This window comes from Pagrus major, chromosome 20, assembly GCF_040436345.1.
Source record: "Pagrus major chromosome 20, Pma_NU_1.0".
NCBI lineage: Eukaryota > Metazoa > Chordata > Actinopteri > Spariformes > Sparidae > Pagrus > Pagrus major.
In genome coordinates this window covers 27,780,231-27,804,679 of record NC_133234.1, presented here as the reverse complement: position 1 = coordinate 27,804,679, position 24,449 = coordinate 27,780,231, and the positions used below count along the sequence as shown (strand labels likewise).

General features: G+C 41.4%; 2 protein-coding genes across 2 annotated transcripts; one reads left to right on the top strand and one right to left on the bottom strand.

The window, feature by feature from the left end:
• The first annotated feature begins 12,987 nt into the window (after window positions 1–12,987).
• rpp30 (ribonuclease P/MRP 30 subunit) lies at window positions 12,988–18,107 on the top strand. The gene is made up of 12 exons (XM_073490030.1): window positions 12,988–13,125; window positions 13,828–13,886; window positions 14,133–14,189; window positions 14,267–14,332; window positions 14,506–14,577; window positions 14,823–14,912; window positions 15,526–15,642; window positions 16,442–16,471; window positions 16,572–16,609; window positions 16,786–16,865; window positions 16,944–17,036; window positions 17,135–18,107. The coding sequence occupies exons 1-12, from the start codon at window positions 13,044–13,046 to the stop codon at window positions 17,182–17,184; spliced, it is 834 nt and encodes a 277-aa protein (XP_073346131.1). The 5' UTR covers window positions 12,988–13,043; the 3' UTR covers window positions 17,185–18,107.
• Window positions 17,355–21,436, bottom strand: LOC141015821 (uncharacterized). The gene is made up of 4 exons (XM_073490031.1): window positions 21,062–21,436; window positions 19,671–19,766; window positions 19,086–19,148; window positions 17,355–18,799 (listed from the first exon to the last, which is right to left on the bottom strand). Exons 1-4 carry the CDS (start codon window positions 21,122–21,124, stop codon window positions 18,770–18,772), a joined length of 252 nt encoding a protein of 83 aa, XP_073346132.1. The 5' UTR covers window positions 21,125–21,436; the 3' UTR covers window positions 17,355–18,769.
• Between the last annotated feature and the right edge of the window lie 3,013 nt (window positions 21,437–24,449).

The following is a 24,449-nucleotide window of genomic DNA, read 5'->3' as shown; positions in this document are numbered from 1 at the left end:
TGCATGAAATATTAAAAGACTGTCGTTAAGCACACGTGTGGATCATGATCCATCCGGCCTTCATGTGGGTTGCTAAGGCCAGGTGAGCCCAGGTGTGAATGGTTGTGAATTGTAGGTGGGTGATCAGCGATGTCTTAGTCCTCCTCCTCTGTTCAGAGATGGATGGATTCTTTTACTCCTCTTTCAAACCATCTGTCTTCTCTGGACAACATGTTCACATTGTTGTCCTCAAAGGAATGATTTGTCTCCTTCAGAAGTAAGTGGACAGCAGAGTCTGGACCTGAGGACTCAGGAGACTGAAGTGTTTCTGATCACAGCCACAGATTTATTACACATCTGAAGATTCGTTTGTTTTTTAATTTCATTTCATTTGCACACAGAAAAGATTAAATAAAGTCAGATGATCAAAAGATAAAAGACGATACGATGGATCTCCCTCCATAAAACTAACCAATCAATAACTGATCCAAGGAAACATAAACTGGTCTCTGAACTGATCATCAGGTCTCTGAACTGATCATCAGGTCTCTGAACTGATCATCAGGTCTCTGAACTGATCATCAGGTCTCTGAACTGATCAACGGATCGACTGTTAAAAACATGAACTCATGTGAAACGTTTACACTCTTAGAAGTAGAGGAGCCTCGAGGAACCTTTTCAGTCCAAAAAAGTTCTTCAAGGAACCACTTTTTGAAGTTTGGGGTTCAATGCTGAACTTGTTGTTCTTCATCCTCTGTTATGTTAATATTTAATGATGTGTGTGAGCTCAGGTGTGTTACCTGATAACACGCTCTTTGTTTTGTGTGTGTGTGTGTGTGTGTGTGTTTCACTTCCTCCTCAGATTAAACATAAACCGACTTTCAGGCGACAATTAAGAATAAATAACGAAGGTCGAGTCAAACACTGAGTTCTGACAATATGAACATCAGTTTCAAGTTTTATTTGTCAATTTCTCCACATGTACCAGACACACAGAGGAATTGAAAAGACGTTTCTCACTATCCCACAGTGAGAGAAATAAAGTGCCCCAGCTGGTCAAGTTGTTGTGGGACTATGGTGTTGAATGCTGAACTGAAGTCTATGAACAGCATTCTCACATGAGTCTTTTGTGTCCAGGTGGGTGAGGGCTGGGTGAAGCAGAGCAGATTGCATCCTCTGTGGACCGTTTGGCTCGGTATACAAACTGGAAGGGGTCCAGGGTGGGGGAGGATGGATTTGATGTGTGACATGACTAGCCGTTCAAAGCACTTCATCATGATGGGGGTCAGTGCCACAGGGCGATAGTCATTGAAGCAGGATGGAGCAGGTTTCTTTGGCACAGGTATGATGATGGTGGTCTTGAAGCATGATGGAACAACAGCCTGTCTCAGTGAAGTGTTAAAGACATCCCTGAAGACATCCTTGAGCTCCTCTGCGCAGTCCTTCAGCACACGACCAGGGATGTTGTCTGGACCTGTTGCCTTGCGGGTGTTGATGGTGGAGTGTCCTCTTCACGCTGGCAGCAGACAGGCACAGAGCCTGATCGTGGGGGGGTGGTGAAGTCTTCTGTGGACGTGTGTTGTTTTGTGCTTCAAACTGTGCAAAGAAGCTGTTGAGGTTGTTGAGCAGAGAGATGTTGCTGTCGCAGATCTGTGGTGCGGGTTTATAGTCCGTGATGGTCTGAATGCCCTGCCACAGGCCCGGACTGGCCATAGGGAGAACCGGGAGTATTCCCGAAGCGCAGGCCTATGATTGGCCTGCTGGCCTGTAGTCAGAGAGGTAGGCCAGGCCAATCAGAGGCCACTCGGGCCAGCAGCATGTGAGGAGGACAAGACGATTGGTTTGTTTGGATTAACACCCGCCCCAACAGTCCGTATCAACCACACAGACAGGTGTGGAGGACGGGGTGTGTGACGTGTGTCTGGTACCTGACGTGTGTGTGTGTGTGTAGCGAGCAGACTGGGAGAGGAGACGAGGCGTCATCCATGATGGACCCCAACCCGGGTAAAAAAAAGAGGAAAGGCGGTGCCGAGAGGGAGAGAGAGAAAAAAAGAAAGGCGCTGGAGGACAATGCGGCCAAATGCCTAAAACTGACTAATTTATTCAGACCCCACTGTATGAACTACAGTGTTGAACTACAGTGTTGAACTATAGTGTTGAACTATAGTGTTGAACTACAGTGTTGAACTACAGTGTTGAACTACAGTGTTGAACTACAGTGTTGAACTATAGTGTTGAACTAGTGTTGAACTATAGTGTTGAACTACAGTGTTGAACTACAGTGTTGAACTACAGTGTTGAACTATAGTGTTGAACTACAGTGTTGAACTACAGTGTTGAACTATAGTGTTGAACTATAGTGTTGAACTATAGTGTTGAACTACAGTGTTGAACTACAGTGTTGAACTATAGTGTTGAACTACAGTGTTGAACTACAGTGTTGAACTATAGTGTTGAACTAGTGTTGAACTATAGTGTTGAACTACAGTGTTGAACTACAGTGTTGAACTAGTGTTGAACTACAGTCTTGAACTACAGTCTTGAACTACAGTGTTGAACTATAGTGTTGAACTATAGTGTTGAACTATAGTGTTGAACTACAGTGTTGAACTATAGTGTTGAACTATAGTGTTGAACTAGTGTTGAACTACAGTGTTGAACTATAGTGTTGAACTAGTGTTGAACTAGTGTTGAACTACAGTGTTGAACTAGTGTTGAACTACAGTGTTGAACTATAGTGTTGAACTACAGTGTTGAACTACAGTGTTGAACTATAGTGTTGAACTACAGTGTTGAACTATAGTGTTGAACTAGAGTGTTGAACTACAGTGTTGAACTACAGTGTTGAACTAGTGTTAAACTATAGTGTTGAACTACAGTGTTGAACTACAGTGTTGAACTATAGTGTTGAACTACAGTGTTGAACTACAGTGTTGAACTACAGTGTTGAACTATAGTGTTGAACTACAGTGTTGAACTACAGTGAGAGACAGATAGCGATTTTTGTAATAAAAAACAAAATGCCCAAAAGACTTTACAGTGCGGATGAGGTGCTTGCACAGATCTTTGCTGAACGCGATTCAGAAGGGGACGATTTGCCCTCTGATGACGATTGCTCGTCAGAGACGAGTGACTGACGATGCTGCAGCTGCGCACACTGTCACACAAGCAACACACGCTGATCACTGCGAGTTTTCTTTTCTTTTTACAAGTTAGATTAGGAAATTTACTCCTGAAAGGGGGGATAAAGCGGTAACATCTCCGCGACCCTCACGGAAAAAGCGGTCAAGATAATGAACTGAACTGAACTGAACCATCACAAACTTTAGGTCATTATGAATATTTTTCAATGTAAAGCTCTTATTTTGAAGACAAATTCGTTGTCACTGTTCACTGCCCAACGTCACGTCACGTCACGTCACGTCACGTCACGTCACGTCACGTCACGTCACGTCACGTCACGTCACGTCACGTGTTTCGCCTCCCCCAGCGGCGGCCAGGTGGCGGCTTTTGGAAAAGGGCTGGAGTCATCATGTGAATAAAAGCAACAATAAATCTGATAATTAACGATGATAAACGGGAGCAGAGGTCTCAGTCGACCTCTGATGGTTGTTTCTTGTGGCGCAGCGTCATAACTTCAGGAGTTAAACACATCATATTTCACACTTATTATATAATCATACATGAGTGTTTTGATTATTGTGTCAGTTAACGTCTGTCACTGTAGATTTTGTTATCATGTGTTTGATTAAAGAACATAAAGAGATGAAACCGAATAAACATAAATGTATTTTATGTTGTTTTCAGGATCAATTCAGCTGCTGATTAATTTTTCTTTTGTGTTCAAAATCCAAACAGGTTCGTGACTCTGAGACATCAGACAGACTTTGATTGATTAATGACATTAACGTTCGATTGATCATCAAAACTGACAGTTCACTTCCTGTCAGATGAGTTTCTGGTCCAGTTAGGAGGACAGACCGGGACCGGCTGAAGGCTTCAGACCAACATCAGCTAATATCAGTTACATTAATTCATTTAAAGTTGTTATTGTTCATATTCGTCTTCATGTCACGACACCACTGTCGCTCCAGTCACCTGCACTCAGGTGGTTAACAGTGTGTTGTAGCTAACTAGCTAACGCTAACTAGCAAAGATTAGGGCAGGTAGGGTTTGTAGTGTGCATGAAGTACGTGAAGTACATGAAGTACATGAAGTACATGAGGAACATCAGGATGACAACACGATGACAAACCGTGAATCCTTTTCTCTGAACTCTGACTCAGATCTTAGGAGCTTTTATAATGTTGACATTTACAGATTGTGGAGTAATAGATTACACATTAGAGCTGTCACAGTTCACCAGCAGCCTCGGGGCCTCATGAGTCACAGGATGTGCAGGGGAATCACGTTCTGAGGATGTTTGGACTTAAAATGGAAAGAGGAGAAATTCCCAGGAAAAAGGGAAACTCGCCAGAACAAAAGCACCAAACAGCGAAGTGATCAAAGCATAACAATCGTGTCAGTGAGGAGATCAGAGGAGAAATTCCAGAGGAAGGATGTGAGTCACGCTGCAGACGAGGTCACTCACTTGAAATAAATTCAACATCATCTTCATAGTGAGCCGATAAGACGAGGAAATGCTGAAATCCTCAGGGGAGGAAACACAAAGATCATCTCCTCACGCAGCAGGAAACTCACTTCATAAAACATCACAGCACAAATATTAAAATGCATCAGTCAGAGTCGTTTAACGTCTCTCCAACAAACAGTTTGATGTCAGTCTGATCAAATAGTGTTCACATTATAAAGTTATAAGTGAAACATTATAAAAAGATGAACTTTAATAACCAAAAACAGCAACAACAAAAACAGCAACAACAAAAACAGCAACAACAAAAACAGCAACAACAAAAACAGCATGTTTCATGTGTCACAAAGACTGATTGTTTTTGTTCTGTTGTTATTTATTATCTCAGAACCCTGTACATTGTACACATTGTACTCATTGTACACATTGTACACATTGTACTCATTGTACTCATTGTACTCATTGTACTCATTGTACACATTGTACACATTGTACACATTGTACTCATTGTACACATTGTACTCATTGTACACATTGTACACATTGTACACATTGTACACATTGTACACATTGCACGGTCACATTTGTGATATACTGCACACAGGTTTATAGAATGTTTATCTTGATTCTAATAGTTTTTATTATATTTTGATTCAAATTGTTATTTTATTCTCTTTATTATTGTCTGTATTTTTTTAAACACTCTTGTGCTGCTTCTTGTTTTCCTCTGAGCTGCTGGTACCGGTGAAGTTCTGAGGGGGATCAATAAAGGAACATCTGATCTGATCTTAATCTTTTTGGTTCTGAATGTTTGAAGTTTGGTTCTCCGAGCTTCACGTCATCATTTCAGCGGTTCTGTGTTTGTGTGTTTGGCGTCACATCACAGTTTTATTCCATCGGTAGATGTTCGTTCGGTGTTGACCAGCTGATCGTCATCGTGTCAGTGAAGGTCAAGTTACAGCTCGTTAGTTACACACAGCACAGGAGATACTTTTGACTTCTGACCCGGCTGGACAGCTTCATGTGACTTACTGTAATCTGGCAGCTCTGGTTCTGGAGGGTGCGACTTCCAGGCACTGAGTCGTTGTCCGGAAGGAACAGCCTCAGTTTAAACAACACATCCTCAGTTACTGGCAGGAGGTTCTGGCTCACGGTGCCAGAACTGTTCACCACAACAGTAACTGTAATCTATTACCTGCTGTTACTGTGGAACAGGTAACATTAACACAGTTTACTTCTGTTTATAGCCTCAAACACATTGTCTCAAAGCATGCTGGGAAATCCTGCCCACCTACCGCCAACAAGCTACAGTATAGTATACTTACTGTAACCTGCCAAAAACAATACCCAGAATGCAACTGTGAAACTAATAGATGTTTTTATTGGTCGTCAGGAAGTCACATCAAAACTGAACACCTGAACCAAACGAGTCATTGATCACCGATGACAGAGCTGACCTCAGAGAGAACTGAGTCCAGGTGAGTCCAGGTGAGTCCAGATGGGTCCAGGTGAGTCCAGGTGGGTCCAGGTGAGTCCAGCTCTTCATTGATCAGTCCTGCTGCCTGTCTCTCTGCAGCTCTTCATGGACTCTTCATGGACTCTTCAGGTCAGTGAGGAGATGAATCATCTGTCTCATTCTCTCTGTGTCTCATTGTATTGAAACATTCAGCTCTGAACAGCAGAACCAACATGTTGAGCTCTGAAGCTCCAGAACCAGAACCTGTCAGATCGTCTGTTTCCAGACTCGATCAGCTTGTCTGCTCTCGTACGACTCGGATTATAACCGGTGTGTCGGTGTAGTTTCTCACATCCACACAGAGACCTGTTCACCTGTTCACCTGTTCAAACACGCCTCCTCCCACACACACACACACACACACACACACACACACACTGAGTCACTAACACAAGTCAGAGCAGAGCTGTGATGAAGATGAAGATGAAGATTTAAGCTCGGTTGTCACTGAAGTGTATTTTGTCTGAAGACTTTTCTCAGCTCAACTTTTAAACTGAACTGAATCAATACGTTTGTTTCAGTGCGGATGTGATCAATCAAAGATATTGATCGCTGAACATTATCATTTAGAATCAACAGTGATGGAAAGTAACTAAGTACAATTTACAAGTTACTTTTTCACCAATTAAATAATTTACTTAAGTCCTGTACTGATCCAGTACTTGTACTTTACTTCTGTTACTTTATACTCCACTTCATTTATCTGATTACTTTAGTTACTAGTTACTTTACAGATTACATGCTGTATCAGAGCCAAAGTCATTTATTTTATCATCAATCAGATAAAAACAGTGATTCTGATCATCAGGACAATCATGAATATTGGACCCGATAATCGATCGGGCTGATAATCGATCAGGCTGATAATCGATCTCTCTCTAATAAAACCTAAATAAATATATAAATAAATATAAAAGTATTATGATCTCATGTTGTATTTAAACTCTGTCTGTTAGTCTGAACAGATAAATGTGGTGCGACAAAAACTTCTCTCTCTCACACACACACAGACAGTGTGTGTGTCTGTGTGTGTGTGTGTGTGTGTGTGTGTGTGTGTGTGTGTGTGTTATCTCACTTCCTGTTGTGACTCCAGCTGGAATGATTTCTGGGAAACTCCAGATTCACTTTTCATTCTTCATGAGTTCAGTATTTAAAACCTCAACGTACTGACGAGCCAACAGCTCCACCTGCAGGACAACAAGTGTAACTGCAGGACAACAAGTGTAACTACAAGACAACAAGTGTAACTACAAGACAACAAGTGTAACTGCAGGACAACACGTGTTACTGCAGGACAACAAGTGTAACTGCAGGACAACAAGTGTTACTGCAGGACAACAAGTGTAACTGCAGGACAACAAGTGTTACTGCAGGACAACAAGTGTAACTGCAGGACAACAAGTGTAACTGCAGGACAACAAGTGTTACTGCAGGACAACAAGTGTTACTGCAGGACAACAAGTGTAACTGCAAGACAACAAGTGTAACTGCAGGACAACAAGTGTAACTGCAGGACAACAAGTGTTACTGCAGGACAACAAGTGTAACTGCAGGACAACAAGTGTTACTGCAAGACAACAAGTGTAACTGCAGGACAACAAGTGTAACTACAAGACAACAAGTGTAACTGCAGGACAACAAGTGTAACTACAAGACAACAAGTGTAACTGCAGGACAACAAGTGTAACTGCAGGCAGTGCCGGCCCTGACCAATTTGGTGCCCTAGGCAAGATTTTGGCTGGCGCCCCGTCGCATCGCATTCAATTTTACAATTAATTTTCATACACACACAGAAACTACATGTATGTATTCAAGATTTTACTTCTTTTAAGTCAAAAATATCACACCAAATAAAAACTGAAGAAAGAGACAAGTGATAAATTAAAAACGCAGAAGAATCTTTTCTTTTCCATTTCTCCTTCTCCGGACTTCTTTTTCGCTATTGGACTTAGATTAATCTGCTCATCTTCCTTCCTGAGCTCAATTATTCTTTTAAATTCGTCCCTTTCCACCTTCCTGCGAACCATCCGGTGATCCTCCTCTGAACTGTTTCCCTCTGAACTTCTGTGATTCTCCCTGCTGGCAGACAGGCCCGGCTCTAGGCACAGGCCATATAGGCGGTCGCCTAGAGCGCCATCTGCTGGAGGGGCGCCGCCAGTCACCCTCAGGGAGAAAAAAAAAACTAATAATTTTCGATGCCCACTGTCGCCCTCCCTTCGTGTTCTGTCTTGAAAATAATAATCATTAAAAAAAATAAAGAAACACATAAACAATGACATGTTTCTCACTTGTGGTGCTGAGTCACGTGACGTGTGGTCATTGGCTGCGCAGCTCAGAGGGTCAGACAGGTGTCACGTCAAGTGACAGACAGGTGTCACGTCAAGTGACAGACAGGTGTCACGTCAAGTGACAGACAGGTGACAGACAGGTGTCACGTCAAGTGACAGACAGGTGTCACGTCAAGTGACAGACAGGTGACAGACAGGTGTCACGTCAAGTGACAGACAGGCGTCACGTCAAGTGACAGACAGGCGTCACGTCAAGTGACAGACAGGCGTCACGTCAAGTGACAGACAGGCGTCACGTCAAGTGACAGACAGGCGTCACGTCAAGTGACAGACAGGTGTCACGTCAAGTGACAGACAGGCGTCACGTCAAGTGACAGACAGGTTGTCTTTTTGTTTTTTGCAATACTGAAAGATACCGAAAGAGAAGAAAAGAGGAGAAGTCCTGATATAAAGGTCACATTATGTCGTCTTTTTTTAAATGCTGTTTTGTGTGAAGACGTTTCATGTGTATTAGCTTGCTAGACAAAGACTGATCACTACTAAGAAGGATAAATGAATCAAAGTAGAGGCCGCAGGTTGTACTCTGTGTTGTTTATTGTGAAATAGTAGTGAATCTTTAATTATAAGGTGATTATAAATGTTATGCTGCACAAACCACTTATGCAAATAACTGCTGCAAGCTGCAACAGTTGTTTGTCCTGTTCTGTCTGCTGTAGTTTTGTTTGTTTGTACAGTAATAAGTGAATCTATATCTGTCTAGCTATGCTCAAAAAACATTTCCAGACGCCCCTGACAGCTGCTGCAGAGGAGAGGGGCCTTCTGATGCAACACCCACACACCCACACCTCTCTGAAGCATGACGGACGTTTAGTCAATTGTTTGTGGTCTCTGATGCACTGCTATGTTGTTGTTGTTGTTGTTATGATTATTATATTCATTATTGTTGTTGTTGTTGTTGTTGTTGTTGTTATGATTATTATATTCATTATTGTTGTTGTTGTTGTTGTTGTGACTGAATGGCACAAGTTTGTTAGCAATTACAGTCAATTTAGGTTTTAGGCAAATAAAATGAAGTTTATTTGTACAGTACCTACTTTATATCAAAGCTTAATTCATTTATGAAATGAAGTAGAATGACACAACAGACTTCACAGTGTGGATGTACTCTATGTTTGAACAGAGCTGCAGGTCAGGCGTCCTGCAGCAGCAGCGCTACCACAGCAACACACCACCACCTCTGGAAGTCTGTGAGTTATGTAATTGCATGTTACAGCTGCAGTCACATTACTGAACAATACTGTGGTTCATAATTTATGCTTCAGATGTGTTTATTGCCTGATGTGCTGTTATTTGTAAATTAGTTGAAACATGCTGGAAAGAGTGACGTGAAAGTTCATTGTTGTTCACATAAAACTGTTGTGAGTGTTCAGGTGTTCAGATGTTGTCATCATAGATCATAGATTTGAGGACTGTGGAGATAATGTGCAGGCTCAGTGTTGTAATTGTGGTGGACAACATAACGTGACATATAGTCAGGAAAAGAGCAGTGGAAATTCAACTTTCAAGTAAGAAAACAGTGAACAACATAAGTTATGCTGAAGCAGTAAAGACAGTGCAGGGACAAAAGGAAATGGAAAAAACAGACAAAATCAATCAAAGAGGGCAGCGAACAGGACGGGATGCAATCAACTGTGCACATCAAGTTAAACACACAGCAGAGAAAATTAAGATGATTGTGAAAGGAGCTGAAAAATTCTTGGATATGAAAGATTCATCCTGGGAACAAATCAACAGAAGACTTGAGGAAGTCGGGAAACCAGGGGTCCCTGGAGACAAGACTGAGACCGAGTGATTATTCTTCAGCGGAACGCAAGGAGCTTCATAGCAGATGGTCAGGAATTTAAAGGATTTATTAAAGGTCTTAGAAATAAACCAGAAATTATATGCATTCAAGAAACTTGGCTAAAAACAGCATTAGATGTTGTAATTAAAGGATACGATAGTTTACGCAGAGATACGGTGGAGGGAAGTGGAGGAGGCTGTACAATATTTGTGAAACAGGAAATGCAATATAGAAAAGTTATTTTAAAGAAAGGAAAAGAGTGGGAAACGATAGTGACTGAAGTTTGGACAAAAGATGGTTTTATCAAAATAGTTAACTTTTACAATCCTTGCAAGAAGTTTTGGTTGGAATAACTGGAGGAACTGGCTGTAAATCTAGATGGGAAAATGATTTGTTGTGGACATTTTAATGCTCATAGTGCATTATGGGATAGCTATGATGATGGGAATGGTACGAGAATGAATGTTAGAAAGGGTAAAGAATCTGCCATGGATCTTACTCCAGTGTCAGAGACAGTGGCAGGTATTTGTACTTGGGAAATTGTCCCATTATCCTCTAATAACAGAAGTAGGAGTGAGATTGGAAGAGTATGATGCTGGAGTAGATAGATGGGCTTTCAGTAGTGCTGACTGGGGAAAATTAAGCAGATTAGTGATTAGGAAATTAGGAAAAATTGATGTTAGTCAAGATGTTGATGAATTAAATTGTTCTGATTGTGAAGCCATTCTAGAGGCAGCAAAGCAAACAATTCAAAGGAAGAGAGGTGGAAGTCAAAAGAAAACTGAACCATGGTGGACGAAGGAATGTGACAATGCAATGAAATCGCAGAATAAAGCGTTTAAAATGGTAAAAAGAACTCAGAATTCCCAGAATCTCACTGAATTGAAAAGGTTGCAAGCAAATGTGAGGAAAACAATTAAAAATGCAAAGAAGGATTATTGGAGGAAATGTTGTAATTCAATAGGAAGAGAAACAGAAATAGGTCAAATATGGGGAGTGGTTAAAAGAATGAATGGAATTAAAAGAGAATGTGTCTCGTCCAGTCTCAGCTGGAGTGAAACTGCTGCAGTGACACATGAGGAAGAAGCAGAGATGTTGTTAAAGTTCATCGCTCCAGTAACATTAGTGAAGAGGGCGAAGAGGAACGGCAGCGACAATAGATGAGAGGAACTATTACCACAAGAAGAAGATACCAATGATTTAATAAATGTGTCGTTCACAAAGGCAGAACTGCATCGTGCTCTTAAGAAAACCAAGATGTCGTCACCAGGAAAAGATCCGATATGTTACGTTATGTTAAATCATCTTAGTGAATCATCTAAAGACATTTTACTGGAGCTATATAATAAAGTTTGGGGGAAAATTACCACAAATTTGGAAAGAGTCTGTTGTAGTTCTGATACAAAAGCCAGGAAAAGATGGTGAAACCCAGGGAGTTATAGGCCTGTTGCTTTAACATCTGTGCAAATAATGGGAAGAATGATGAATGAAAGATTAACATATTACGTAGAAAACAAAGGGCATGTATCAAAATATCAGAGTGGGTTCAGAAGAGGTAGAAATACCATGGACCTGCTCTGTTCAGAAGACACAGTCAGGAAAGCACAGACTCACAGGGAAGTGGAGCAGCCATCTTGTCTGATACAGAGAAGGCCTGTGATATGATGCGGAAAGAAGGATTATTCATTAAACTCAGTAAATTAGGGATTAAAAGCCCGATGTAAAGATGGATCAAGGATTTTTATTGGGAAGATCTATCTGTCTCCAGGACAGTGAGCCCTTTGTTATTTTCTATTATGATAAATGATGTTTTCTGAGTTTGGAAAATGGGATTTTCTCTTTTTGCGGATGATGGGGCAGTTTGGAAGAAGGGAGGGATTTATTGTGAAGAAACTACAAGAGGCTATTATTAAAATAGAAGAATGGGGATTTAAATCTTCGGTAGATAAAACAAAGACAAAGTTCTTTACAAGGAAAATAAATGTCGGTAATTTAAAACTTAAATTATATAATCAAGAATTGGAGAGAGTGAAACAATGAAAATGTTTAGGTTTGTGGTTTGATGAAAGAATTACATGGAATGTACATAATGAAAACTACAGACAAGTTTAAATTGAAGGAAAGGTGGCAAAAGCAGAGGGAAGAGGAGAGAACAGGAGGGTGGTTACACAGGAGGTGTGAGGAGAAGCACAGGGACAAACCGGAGAGAGGACACAGCAACGTCCAGCTCACACAACATCAAACACAACATCAAACACAACATCAAACACAACATCAAACACAACATCAAACACAACATCAAACACAACATCAAACACAACATTATCTAAAACAGGAAAACACAATTCGGGAAGATGTGAGTTTTGTAACCAGAAGAAACTTTAATGTTTTGCTTTACTGTCCAAAACATGATGCTGACAGAAGGGACTGATACTGAATCTCAAAGAAATGAAGCTGAATTATGATTTAGGGGATTTTTACAGAGACGCTCTGCGGAGAAGTGTTTTTGTTTCAGTATCTGAGGAGAACAAACCTGGTGGAGAGAATTTCACTCTGTTTATTATTATTTATTTTCTTTTCTTTTCTTTTTCTTTTTTAAATGTATTAATAGAAATCAGGAATGCATGAAGTCCCGATGCCACTCCACACCAGCAGGAGGCGGTAATGCACCAAAGTGCTGTTTGTCAACCGCCAGAAAACATCAAGAAGAAGAAGAAGAAGAAGACGACGAAGAAGAACGACTACAGTTGTTCACAGTGACAGACTCCAGTTCCCAGCAGGCCTTTCGGCTCCACATGTGTCTGGAGCAGCAGCAGCAGCAGCAGCATGTCTGTGTTCATGGATTTAAACCTGAGCTACACGGCGGATAAGAAGCTCCTGCAGAGGCTGGTGGAGGCCGCCGCGCACCGTGAGTCCGCAGCCACCGCAGCCACCGCTCCGGCCACCGCGGGGCTAACTCAGCTAACTCAGCTAGCAGCAGCTAGCAGCAGCTAGCAGCAGCTAGCAGCAGCTAGCATCGCAGCAGCTCGGCTCTGAGTTGTACTTCAACTCAGGCGTCATTCTTCTGTCCGTCAGTTCGGTTCATGAGCTCAGGGAACCCGCTGGAGAGTTTCCACCAGACTCCGTTCAAAAAACTGTCATTTTAACGTTTCCCTGCTCTCTGGTAGAACGACAGGCCTTCTTCATTAAACTGTGACACGTTTATTATCATTCAAACGTGTTAATGAGTTATTAATCACTCATAATTAAGTTATCAGGGTCCATCTGTTCTAATGAGAAGAAGACAACAAACCATTGTACCAGACTCGGTTCAAAAATCTCTCTATTCAAAGTTTCCTGTTTAATTGGACATAATATTGGTAATAATAGAACATAATTAAACTCATTATTCCAACACATAAAAGTCAGTAAAAACTTCGGCAGAACAGATGAACCAACAAACATCATGTAAATACATAAACTACCTTCAACAGAAGAATATTATATGGTAGAAACAACCAGAACAGTGACGTTTTATTTAAAGGTGGTAAAATGATCAATGATGATTAAACTGAAGATGATCAATACGTTTTCTGATGATCACTTTGTGTGTCTTGTCTTCGTCCTGCAGTCGGTTTCTCCACAGTCGCCATCAACTACGTGTTTGAACCAACGGCCAAAAAGAAACAGGTGAGTGTCTCACCTGCTGCTGCGTTCAGGGACTCAGTCTCACGCAGAAAAACACAAACTTTGTTTTTTTCAAACATAAATTAAAGTTTGATTTTATTCACAAAACTCAAAAACAGGAAGAAACTTTTAAAACATTTTTAAATTTTCTGACGTTTTATCGACCAAACCAATAATCGATGAATTGATTCATGTGAGGAGCTATCACGACACTTTTATTTTGAAACTCTATTTATTTCCTGTTTGCAGGAGATTCCCTCTCCGATGCCGATCAATGAGCTGATCGATCAGCTGCCGGTCGTACAGGTACGATGATGATGATGATGATGATGATGATGACGTTTGTGTTGGTGTGTTGATGTCTGTCTCTCTGTCTCTGTCAGGGTCGGTCTCGTCCAATCAGAGTGCTGAACAGACTGACCATCGTGATGTCAGACTCCAGTCACTTTGTGAGTGTCGACCAATGAGACGAGACTTCAAACAGGACTGATTATGATGACAGTTGTTGATCAGCTCCAGTGTTATTAGTTATCAATATGTCACCAGCCAGAGGACAATAACTGGACGTGTGTGTGTGTGTGTGTGTGTGTGTGTGTGTGTGTGTGTGTGCGTGCGTGCTCAGAGGCCTAACGCTGCAGAGTATCGGTGTTTCGACCTGCTCGCCGTCCAGCCGACCACAGAGAAACTCTTCCATGTGAGATTCACCAACACACTCTTCACACAAAGTAACTGAGTACTTTTACTCAACTACAAGTTTGAGGTAGTTTGTATTACTATTACTAGTATTTCTACTTTATTGTGACGACAGCAACATGATGCATCAAATCCCATAAAAAATCAAGTTTCAAGTCAAAATCAAGTCAAACAGAGCTGAATACACACGTTAATACTGTGTGTGTGTGTGTGTGTGTGTGTGTGTGTGTGTGTGTGTGCACGCAGGCAGCCTGTATGATGTATGACGTTGACATCATCTGTATCTCAGTGACAGAGAAGCTTCCCTTCTTCTTCAAGAGAGCGCCGGTCAATGGGGTGACAATATTATTATTGTTGTTGTTGTTGTTAATATTACAGATGTGTGAAACCAGTCCTGAGTGGTTACCACAAAGCTCTGACTGTTCTCTATGACCTCTTTAAAGACAAGATATATATATATATATATATACATATATATATACATATATATATGTATATATATATATATATATATATATGTATATGTATGTATGTGTGTATAATATATATATATATATCTATACACATGTGTATATATATATATGTGTGTATAATATATATACATATACACACATGTATATATATATATATATATATACATGTGTATATATATATATATACATGTGTGTATATATATATATATTATACACACATATATATATATGTGTGTATAATATATATACATATACACACATGTATATATATATATATATATATACATGTGTGTATATATATATATATATATATATATATACACACATGTATATATATATATATATATATACACACATGTGTGTATATATATATATATATATATACACACATGTATATATATATATATATATATACACACATGTATATGTATATATATATATATATCTATGTAGTATGTGTGTGTGTGTGCGTGCAGGCTGTAGACAGGGGGGTGGTGTTCGAGGTGTCGTACTCTGCAGCCATCAGAGACTCCACCATGAGGCGCTACACCATCGCTAACGCCGTCTCTCTGATGGACACCTGTAAGGGGAAGGTATGTCCCGTTTGTCCAACAGGAAGTGATGTCACTTCTCTGCTCATTAGGCTCGTTCGAGATGAAGGAAGGTGGACGAGTCCAGGCGGCAGCAGCAGGGGGCGGTGACAAAAAGCTGCAGTCAAGTCGGACAGTTTCCAGCCGCCGTCAAAGAAAATACAGGAAGTCACAGAAATATTTACCTCCTGTTAGATCCACCTGTAGGCTACCTGTAGTTTGCAGAACACGTTCGGAGAGCTGTGGCTGAAGAAACTGCGTTGTGGGAATATGTGTGTATCTGGCATTATATTCTTATATAAATAACCTTTGTTATTATTATTATTATTATTATTATTATTATTATCAACCACACAAAATGTGTGTTAACAGATTAAACCTTCATTGCACAGCATGAGATTCATATAATCTAGCATTAAATATAACAATTACACAGAAAATTAGGATTTTCGACAAAACGTAGTGTTTGTAGTCCTAAGAGCCAATCAGCTCTGTGATCAGGCGACAGCCAGGCGTTTCCCATCATGCCCTGCGGCGCCTGGCTCTAAAAACTGCGGCCGCCTTGATCTCGTGAGGTTATCGTTGCCGGCGAGTGCATGACGTCAGAGCAAGTCGGGATCAAGTCGGACACAAATCTAACCGGCATGCATTGTGCGGCGGTCGCCGGTGATCGATTCTGCGCAGGCCTGGCTCATCTCGAACGAGCCTATTGATTGGGTATAACATGTTCAGTGATGTCACAGTGATGTGAGAGGAGGCGGAGCCTGAATCAGCTGCAGTGACTCACCTGTTTGTGTTTCAGAATGTGATCCTGTCCAGTGCAGCAGAGAAGGTCAGTGATCGATCCCCATCTATCTATTGATCGGTTATTGATTATTGATGTGCCGATCAGTGTCTAATAATCAATAATGTGTGTGTGTATGTGTCCTCAGCCTCTGGAGCTCAGAGGGCCGTATGACATCACCAACCTGTATCCTTCAACTGTGTACTGTGTGTGTACAGTGTGTACTGTGTGTGTACAGTGTGTACAGTGTGTGTACTGTGTGTGTACAGTGTGTACTGTGTGTGTACAGTGTGTACTGTGTGTGTACTGTGTGTGTACAGTGTGTACAGTGTGTGTGTTGTTCTCCTGACCCTCCCCGTCAGAGGTTTGTTGTTCGGTTTGTCAGACGGAGACGCAAAAGAAGCCGTCTCCTCCACCTGTCGATCTGTGGTACTACACGCAGGTACATAATCCATACTACTGTAGTATTACAACTGTACTATTACAATTGTACAACTAGTGTAATATTTGTGTGTGTTAGAGACGAGGAGGACGGCCTCTGGGATCATCTACACCATGAAGAGCTGCAGTGAGTCGTCCTGCCAGCAGGAGGCTCCACCTGCTGCTGCAGACAGTGCGTCTACAATAGACTGATCAATAATCTCATTAATCAATGATTCCAGGTGTGAAGCAGCAGAATGTAAACGTACGTCTGTGTCTCTACCTGAACAGGTGAAGCTCCTGCAGCCAAGAGAGCCAAACACCACCTGCCTGATGACTGACAGCTGAGGAGGGCGGGGCTTCTGGAGTCCACAGACTGACGTCTTTGTACAAACTTTATTTGTTCTTTAGACACGCACGTGAGCAGGAAGTGATCAGAGAGAGACCTGTCATTTGTTTTTGTTAATAAAGTTTTGAAGACAGAGTTAATCAGAAGAAAACAGACCTCAGATCAGTTTTCAGACACACTTTTTATTTTAAATCGGTACAAATACTGCGCTCTGATTGGTCAGACCCAAAGCAGGAAATGATGTCATCAAAAATAGAGCTCTTTACATTCAGTCAGATTCATAAAAATGCTTCAATACAAAAATCTGCTTCATAAAAATATAAATTTACAAACTGGAAGATTTCACTTTCACTGATTTTCCCTTTAATTCACGTTGAAACGTTTGAGAGGACGAACACATCGTCATGACGATCATCAGAATCACATTCAGGGTTCATTGAGAGCATCAGTCTCTGACAGTCTGATCGATCAGATCCATCAATCATAAATCAAAACAATACACAGCTGATTTGTTTCTGATACGAACTGAGACATTTGACATTTCTTTGTAGTGACGTGAACAAAACAGTGAAGTTCGATGAGACGATCACGTGTTCAAACATCACGTCTGTTTGAGTGGAGTGTCAGAACACAGAACTGAACATGAGGAACAGAACAGAGGTTCTGCAGGACGTCTGTGTGCATTTACATCAAAACATTTATTCAATATTTCTGATTTCAGTCGTCTGAATTCAGCGGAGAGAGCCAACAGTCTGCACACGCTCAGAGGAGACCTCTGTGACATCACCTGTGTGGGTGGAGCCTGACTGTCGACAGTTTGTTGTTGTGGGATCAATACATTTTAATCATTCATGTTAAAAAATACAGTCAATGAATCCAATTTATAAATAAAGTTTTGTCAGCATCAACAGTGAACAGAGACTGTCTGTGATTGGCTGATTCACATCAAGTTCATCTCTGGTGACCTGACCAATAACAGGCCATCCTGACAGAGCTGAGCTCTGATTGGACGGAGCTGTTGTAGCTTATTATCCAGGAATAATAGCACTGATTAAACTAATGTCACATCACTGATGACAGGGTGACCAATCACAGCTGATTATTGATTAGTTAATATTAGCTGATATAGAACTACACACTTCTATTAAACTGGCTAGTTCACTGCATGTCGGATGATTCAGCGTCGTTACTTTCAGGTGACCTCACTTGAGTCTGAACTCAGATGTCGGAGGGTCCTTAAACACACCAGCAACACAAAACTAAAGAAGTAAAACTATGAGCAGGTTTGAGTTGAGACTAAAGAAGAAGAAACCGTCAGCTGGATGTGACAATAATCATGTAGTTAAAGGGACAAAATCTGACAACAAAGCACCTGATTGGTCCTTTCAGTGGGTGAGGTCATGATGACATCATCCAGCAGGAGTGGACAGCTGTGAGACGTTGTCAGTCTGGACAGTTTCTGATGCGTCAAAGGTTTTTCAGGACGACTCTGTGGCTCCTGAAGGGGTCAGGAGGTCAGGACGCCTCCTCCTGCTCCTCCTGCTCCTCCTGCTCCATCAGTGGGGTTGATTAGCTCCTCAGTGGCCCATGATGTGGTTGATGTGACCCTGACAACATGGAAACAGTTTAAGAAAGAGAAAGTGTTGTTGAGGTTTGGAGAATATGAACCAAAGCCTGCTCACACCCGATTGGTCAAAACTACCAACAGACTACAAAGAGAAATCACGTCTTCATTTAAAAGTGACTCCACAGTTGGAAACAGCTGCAGCTGAGGTCAAAGGTCAGACTCAGCAGGTCTGATCATGTGACCTGCAGCTGCTCCCTCATTATGACCTCATCACCTCCATGTTCCCTCACCTATCAGACCTGATCAATAAAGTGATTGATTCTTACTGGTTCTCCTCCGAGACACCTGGGGCAGCAGAGCAGAGGAGGTTTGGACCGGACCACGCCCACCTGCACCAACACACACACATCAACATGTTACCATGACAACAGCTCTCACATGTCACACGAACACTTCACATGAACTCCTCCATGTGTGAGGAGTAATCAGATTACAAACATGTTCATCATGTGATCATGTATTATTACTGTTATTAACCCTTTAATACACGTCACCACGGCGACCACACCGTCAGCTGGACGACAACAAACACTGATTGAAATAATCAGTAGCATCGAGTCTAAAGTACAAATACATCAATAACACAAACAATAACACAAAAAACACAAACAATAACACAAAAACACAAACAATAACACGATAACACAAACAATAACACAAAAACACAAACAATAACACGATAACACAAACAATAACACAAAAACACAAACAATAACACAAAAACACAAACAACAACACAAACAATAACACAGCAACATAAAGTTTGTGATGTTGAAACAAAAACATGAGCTGGATGAACTACATCTGTCTGTCTGTCTGTCTGTCTGTCTGTCTGTCTGACTGACACTCACCTGCTGTCCCTGCTGCTGATTGGACAGAGTAAAAGTGTGGGATGTTTCCATTGGACACTCAGCTGACCGAAGCTCCGCCTCCAAACACAACCGCTTCTGAAAACAAACAGAAACATCATTATCTTCATCTTCATCATCATCTTCAGATCAATAGAATTGACTTTCAGCTGTATTTTCAGACATGGCGCTTCAAGAAGAGAAAGAAGAAGAAGAGAAAGAAGAGAAAGAAGTAGAAGAAGAGAAAGAAGAAGAAGAGAAAGAAGTAGAAGAAGAAGAGAAAGAAGTAGAAGAGAAAGAAGTAGAAGAAGAAGAGAAAGACGAAGAAGAAGAAGAGAAAGAAGTAGAAGAAGAAGAGAAAGACGAAGAAGAAGAAGAGAAAGAAGTAGAAGAAGAAGAGAAAGACGAAGAAGAAGAAGAGAAAGAAGTAGAAGAAGAAGAGAAAGAAGTAGAAGGAGAAGAGAAAGAAGTAGAAGAAGAAGAGAAAGACGAAGAAGAAGAAGAGAAAGAAGTAGTCATAGACATATATACATGGACGCCTCACTGAGCGCTGAATCATACGTCGCCGTAGCCGCCATATTGGATGTGGCAGATCTGCCCCGTGAACTAATACAAGTCAATGGAGTGAACTTTATAAAGCTCCTTTATGGGCTGAAATATGTACCACTGAATTTGAATCACATGATTTGAATTTGTATTGTTTAATTTGAATCATTGCATTGAAAAACTGAATCTGAATATTATAATTTGAAATTGAATTTATTAGTTTGGAACTGAATTCCAATAAACTTGAAACTGAATGTAAGATTATGAAATTTAATTCAGTTTCTCTGAAACTATATTTGATCCTCACTGAAAATTCAACCCTATATATATTTTCACATTCAGTTCTCAAAATTCAATTTCAATTTACTGTGACAGACATCCGGGTAGTTGAGGAAGAGCAATCGAGCGCAGATACACAGGACTCCTCTTCGGCCAATCAGCGCCTACGTTTTTGAGCACGTAACAGAGCGGTAATTCACCTTAACGCTGGCCGGTTGCACCCGCCATGAAAGTACAAGAGAAGAAGAGCGAGAAGAAGAAGAGAGAAGAAGAAGAAGAAGAAGCTGTATGACCGGACACACCGGAGCGGCCCGGTTCAGTGTGAACACACAGAGATGGAGAAAAGGTAATAATGTGGAGTCTGTGTGGAAAGGACTACACACACACACACACTCTCACACACACACACAGACACACACACTCACACACACACACACACACACTCACACACACAGACACACACACTCACACACACACACACACACACTCACACACACAGACACACACACTCACACACACACAGACACACACACACACACACACACACACACACAGACACACACACTCACCGGTCTCCACGGCTCCACTTCCGTCTCCAAACTTCTCTTCTTCAGCAGGTTAGCACACTGCATGCTAACAGCTAACAGAGCTAACAGCTAACCGTGAGACTTCAGCTGAATTAGCCTGGAAGCTAACGTTAGCCGCCTGCACAACTAACACGTCCGTTAGCACGTTAGCATTAGCAGATAATCCAGAGAGAGGCAAGTGGTTCAAACGGTGACCGGAAGTTGTGAGTTTCCCGCTCACAGTGACGGAGCTGTTAGCTCGCTGGTGACAGTTTAACTTAGTTGAGGCTCCCTGTCCCGGTCCCGGTCCCGGTCCCTGTCCCTGTCCCTGTCCCGGTCCCTGCTGCTGTTGGTCGACCTTCTGTTGACCGGCAACTTCAACTACAGAAACTACAGCAACACTTCCGCTACCAGCCGACACGAGGCCTTCACATTAAAAGCACGATCGTTTCCGCTTTGATTCATACGGAAGCCCTAAAGGGCCATGCATTCATACATTTTATTTCCTCCGTTTTCCCGTGATAACGAATAATTTCATTTGTTTTTTTGAGATCTCGAGTTATTATCTCGAAATAACAACTTTGTTTTCCCGAGATAACAATATAATTAATTCGAGACCTTGAGAAAACAAAACGATAGTGTAGTATATTAAATCATTGCAGGAAACATCATTCAGTGTAGCAATGTCAGAGGAGCAGGAGCATATCGATCACCGCGTCACATTTTCAATCAAGGCTGAAATAGCATTATGCCTTGCTATTCCAGATAATATACACATTAGTGTGCGTAATCTAAAAAGAGGTTAGCAAGGCTTCAGCTATATCGCCGGCGCAGTCTAAGTGAGCCTGATGTCGTCGTTAACTACACAGCTGACCAGCTACGAGGTCCCGGGCGTCTCCATAATCTCAGGCCTGTCATATCACAGTCATTATCTCGAGATCTCGAATTAATTATATCGTTATCTCAGGAAAACAAAGTTTCGTTATCTCGAGAAAATTATCCTGTTATCTCGGGAAAACGGCAGTTATTTTGAGATAATAACTCGAGATCTCGAGAAAACAAATGAAATTAGCTTGTTATCACGGGAAAACGGAGGAAATAAAATGTATGAATGCTTCCGTAGATTCATGTTGTCGTCACAGCAGCACAACAGTTCATTCATAGTTCCATACTTTATACTAGTATCAGGACACACAGGTTAGCTAAAGCATACAAATCCTGTTAAAACAGGGATATAAGATTTAGTGCTGCTTTATTTAATTGGCCTTTATTTCATAATGATTGAAACTAATGACAAGCAGAGACACAGCTGTGAGACATCATCACACTGTAGCTGTTCTCCCTGATTAATCACATTCAGTGTTAATTAATGGATGATTGTTTAACATTTAATAATAATAATAATAATAATAATAATAATAATAATGATAATAATGATAATAATAATGATGATGATGATGATGATGATAGGTTACAAAGTGCTTGACACAAGTCATTGTGTAAAAAGACAAGATTTTTTTTAACAAAATAATTAAATATTACATTTACATTTAGGGCATTTAGCAGACGCTTTTGTCCAAAGCGACTTACAATAAGTACATTTGTCACAAGAAAGAAACCACAACATATCACCGTTGATAAAGTAGAAAAGATAGAAACAATATTCAGGCCCTCATCAGAGCAAAGTAGCTGCTATTTATCAAGGATACCTTCATAAGTGCTGTGATGTAAGTGCTAATGGTAAGAACATACAAGTGCATATGATGATTTTTTTTTTGGTGGGGGGGTGTGGGGACGGGAGGGAGTCTGAACAAGTGAGTCTTGAGTCTTTTGCGAAAGATGGCGAGTGACTCTGCTGTCCTCACGTTGGTCGGGAGTTCGTTCCACCACTGAGGCGCCAGAACAGAGAAGAGTCGCGACTTCGCTGGGCGGTCTTTGTCTCCTCTCAGCGATGGGGGTACCAGCCGGCCAGCTGATGTAGTAGAGCGAAGTGCTCGCGCTGGGCTGTGTGGTCTGACCAGTGTTTGGAGGTAGATGGGTGCAGTTCTGTTGACGGCCTGAAGGCCAGCACCATGGTCTTGAATCTGATGCGGGCCGCAACAGGTAGCCAGTGGAGGTCACGGAGGAGGGGGGTCACATGGGAGAGTTTTGGTAGATTGAAAATGAGGCGCGCTGCAGCGTTCTGGATACGTTGCAACGGTTTAGTCGCAGAGGCTGGAGTCCAGCCAAGAGCGAGTTGCAGTAGTCGAGGCGGGAGATGACCAGCGATTGAACCAGGAGTTGTGTTGCTTCCTTTGTGAGGAAAGACCGGATCCTGCGGATGTTGTAAAGGGCAAATCTGCAGGATCGGGCCACCCAAGGATGTTGGGGGTGCAGGATAGTCTGTCGTCGAGGAATACACTCAGGTTCCTCGCAGTCGATGAAGGCGATACCGTGACATCCTTGAGAGTGTATTAATATTTATACAATAGTTATATTTTATTTTTACTCTTCTTTCTTATTGTCTCCTCTGTTTACATTGTATTCCACCCCTCTATAGTCTGATGTATCTCTTCTCCAAGGAGCTACTGTATTGTACCAACTTCCCCTCTGGACCAATAAAGTATTTCTGATTAAAAAACAATTCAATTAACTCAAAACTAACGACACAAACAATGAGGAAAGTGATACAAAAACTTTCTTTTCTTTACTTTGTAAATTTCCCCAAGGATCAATAAAGGTTTATCTGCTCTTATTTTGAAGCCCCCTCACTGAACCGGAAGTGTCATTTGTGTGTGTTTGACGTCAAACTGCTGAACACGTCGGACACTTTTTTCACGCTTGCTTCTATTTCAAATAGTGTGATGTCAGAGCGGAGCAAGCCAATCGGAGCTCGTACATACTCTCACGAGATCTGGAGACTTTTGAGATTTGGTGCTGGATCCATTTATTAGGCTCGTTCGAGATGAAGTGCGCCTCGCCTGGAAGGTGGATGAGTCCAGGCGGCAGCAGCAGGGGCGGTGACAGTGTCCAGCCGCCGTCAAAGAAAATACAGGAAGTCACAGAAACATTTACATCCTGTTAGATCCACCTGTAGGCTACCTGTAGTTTGCAGAACACGTTCGGAGAGCTGTGGCTGAAGAAACTGCGTATGCACTGTCATTTATAAATCATACAATCCCTAAATGTAAGAAACTGAACTACTGAATTAACAGTCAGAACGTCCTCACAGCTACATATACAGGCTGCACATGGGGAGGACGAGCAGCAAAGGTTTTATAATCTTTATTTATTGATGTATTTATATTTGTAATTATATACAGTATATATGTGGGAATATGTGTGTATCTGCATTGTATTCTATCCTTTGTTCTTTTTGTCTGCCTTGTAAAGCACTGATTGCTCGTTTTTT

Excerpts from the sequence above, each read along its gene's own strand:
- rpp30 (XM_073490030.1), top strand. The coding sequence starts at position 13,044 with ATGTCTGTGTTCATGGATTTAAACCTGAGCTACACGGCGGATAAGAAG. Across the intron at positions 15,643-16,441 it reads TGGACACCTGTAAGGGGAAG|AATGTGATCCTGTCCAGTGC; the intron begins GTATGTCCCGTT and ends TTTGTGTTTCAG. Across the intron at positions 16,472-16,571 it reads TGTCCAGTGCAGCAGAGAAG|CCTCTGGAGCTCAGAGGGCC; the intron begins GTCAGTGATCGA and ends ATGTGTCCTCAG.
- LOC141015821 (XM_073490031.1), bottom strand. The coding sequence starts at position 21,124 with ATGCAGTGTGCTAACCTGCTGAAGAAGAGAAGTTTGGAGACGGAAGTG. Across the intron at positions 19,767-21,061 it reads AAGTGGAGCCGTGGAGACCG|AAGCGGTTGTGTTTGGAGGC; the intron begins GTGAGTGTGTGT and ends GTTTGTTTTCAG. Across the intron at positions 18,800-19,085 it reads GGTGTCTCGGAGGAGAACCA|GGTCACATCAACCACATCAT; the intron begins GTAAGAATCAAT and ends CCATGTTGTCAG.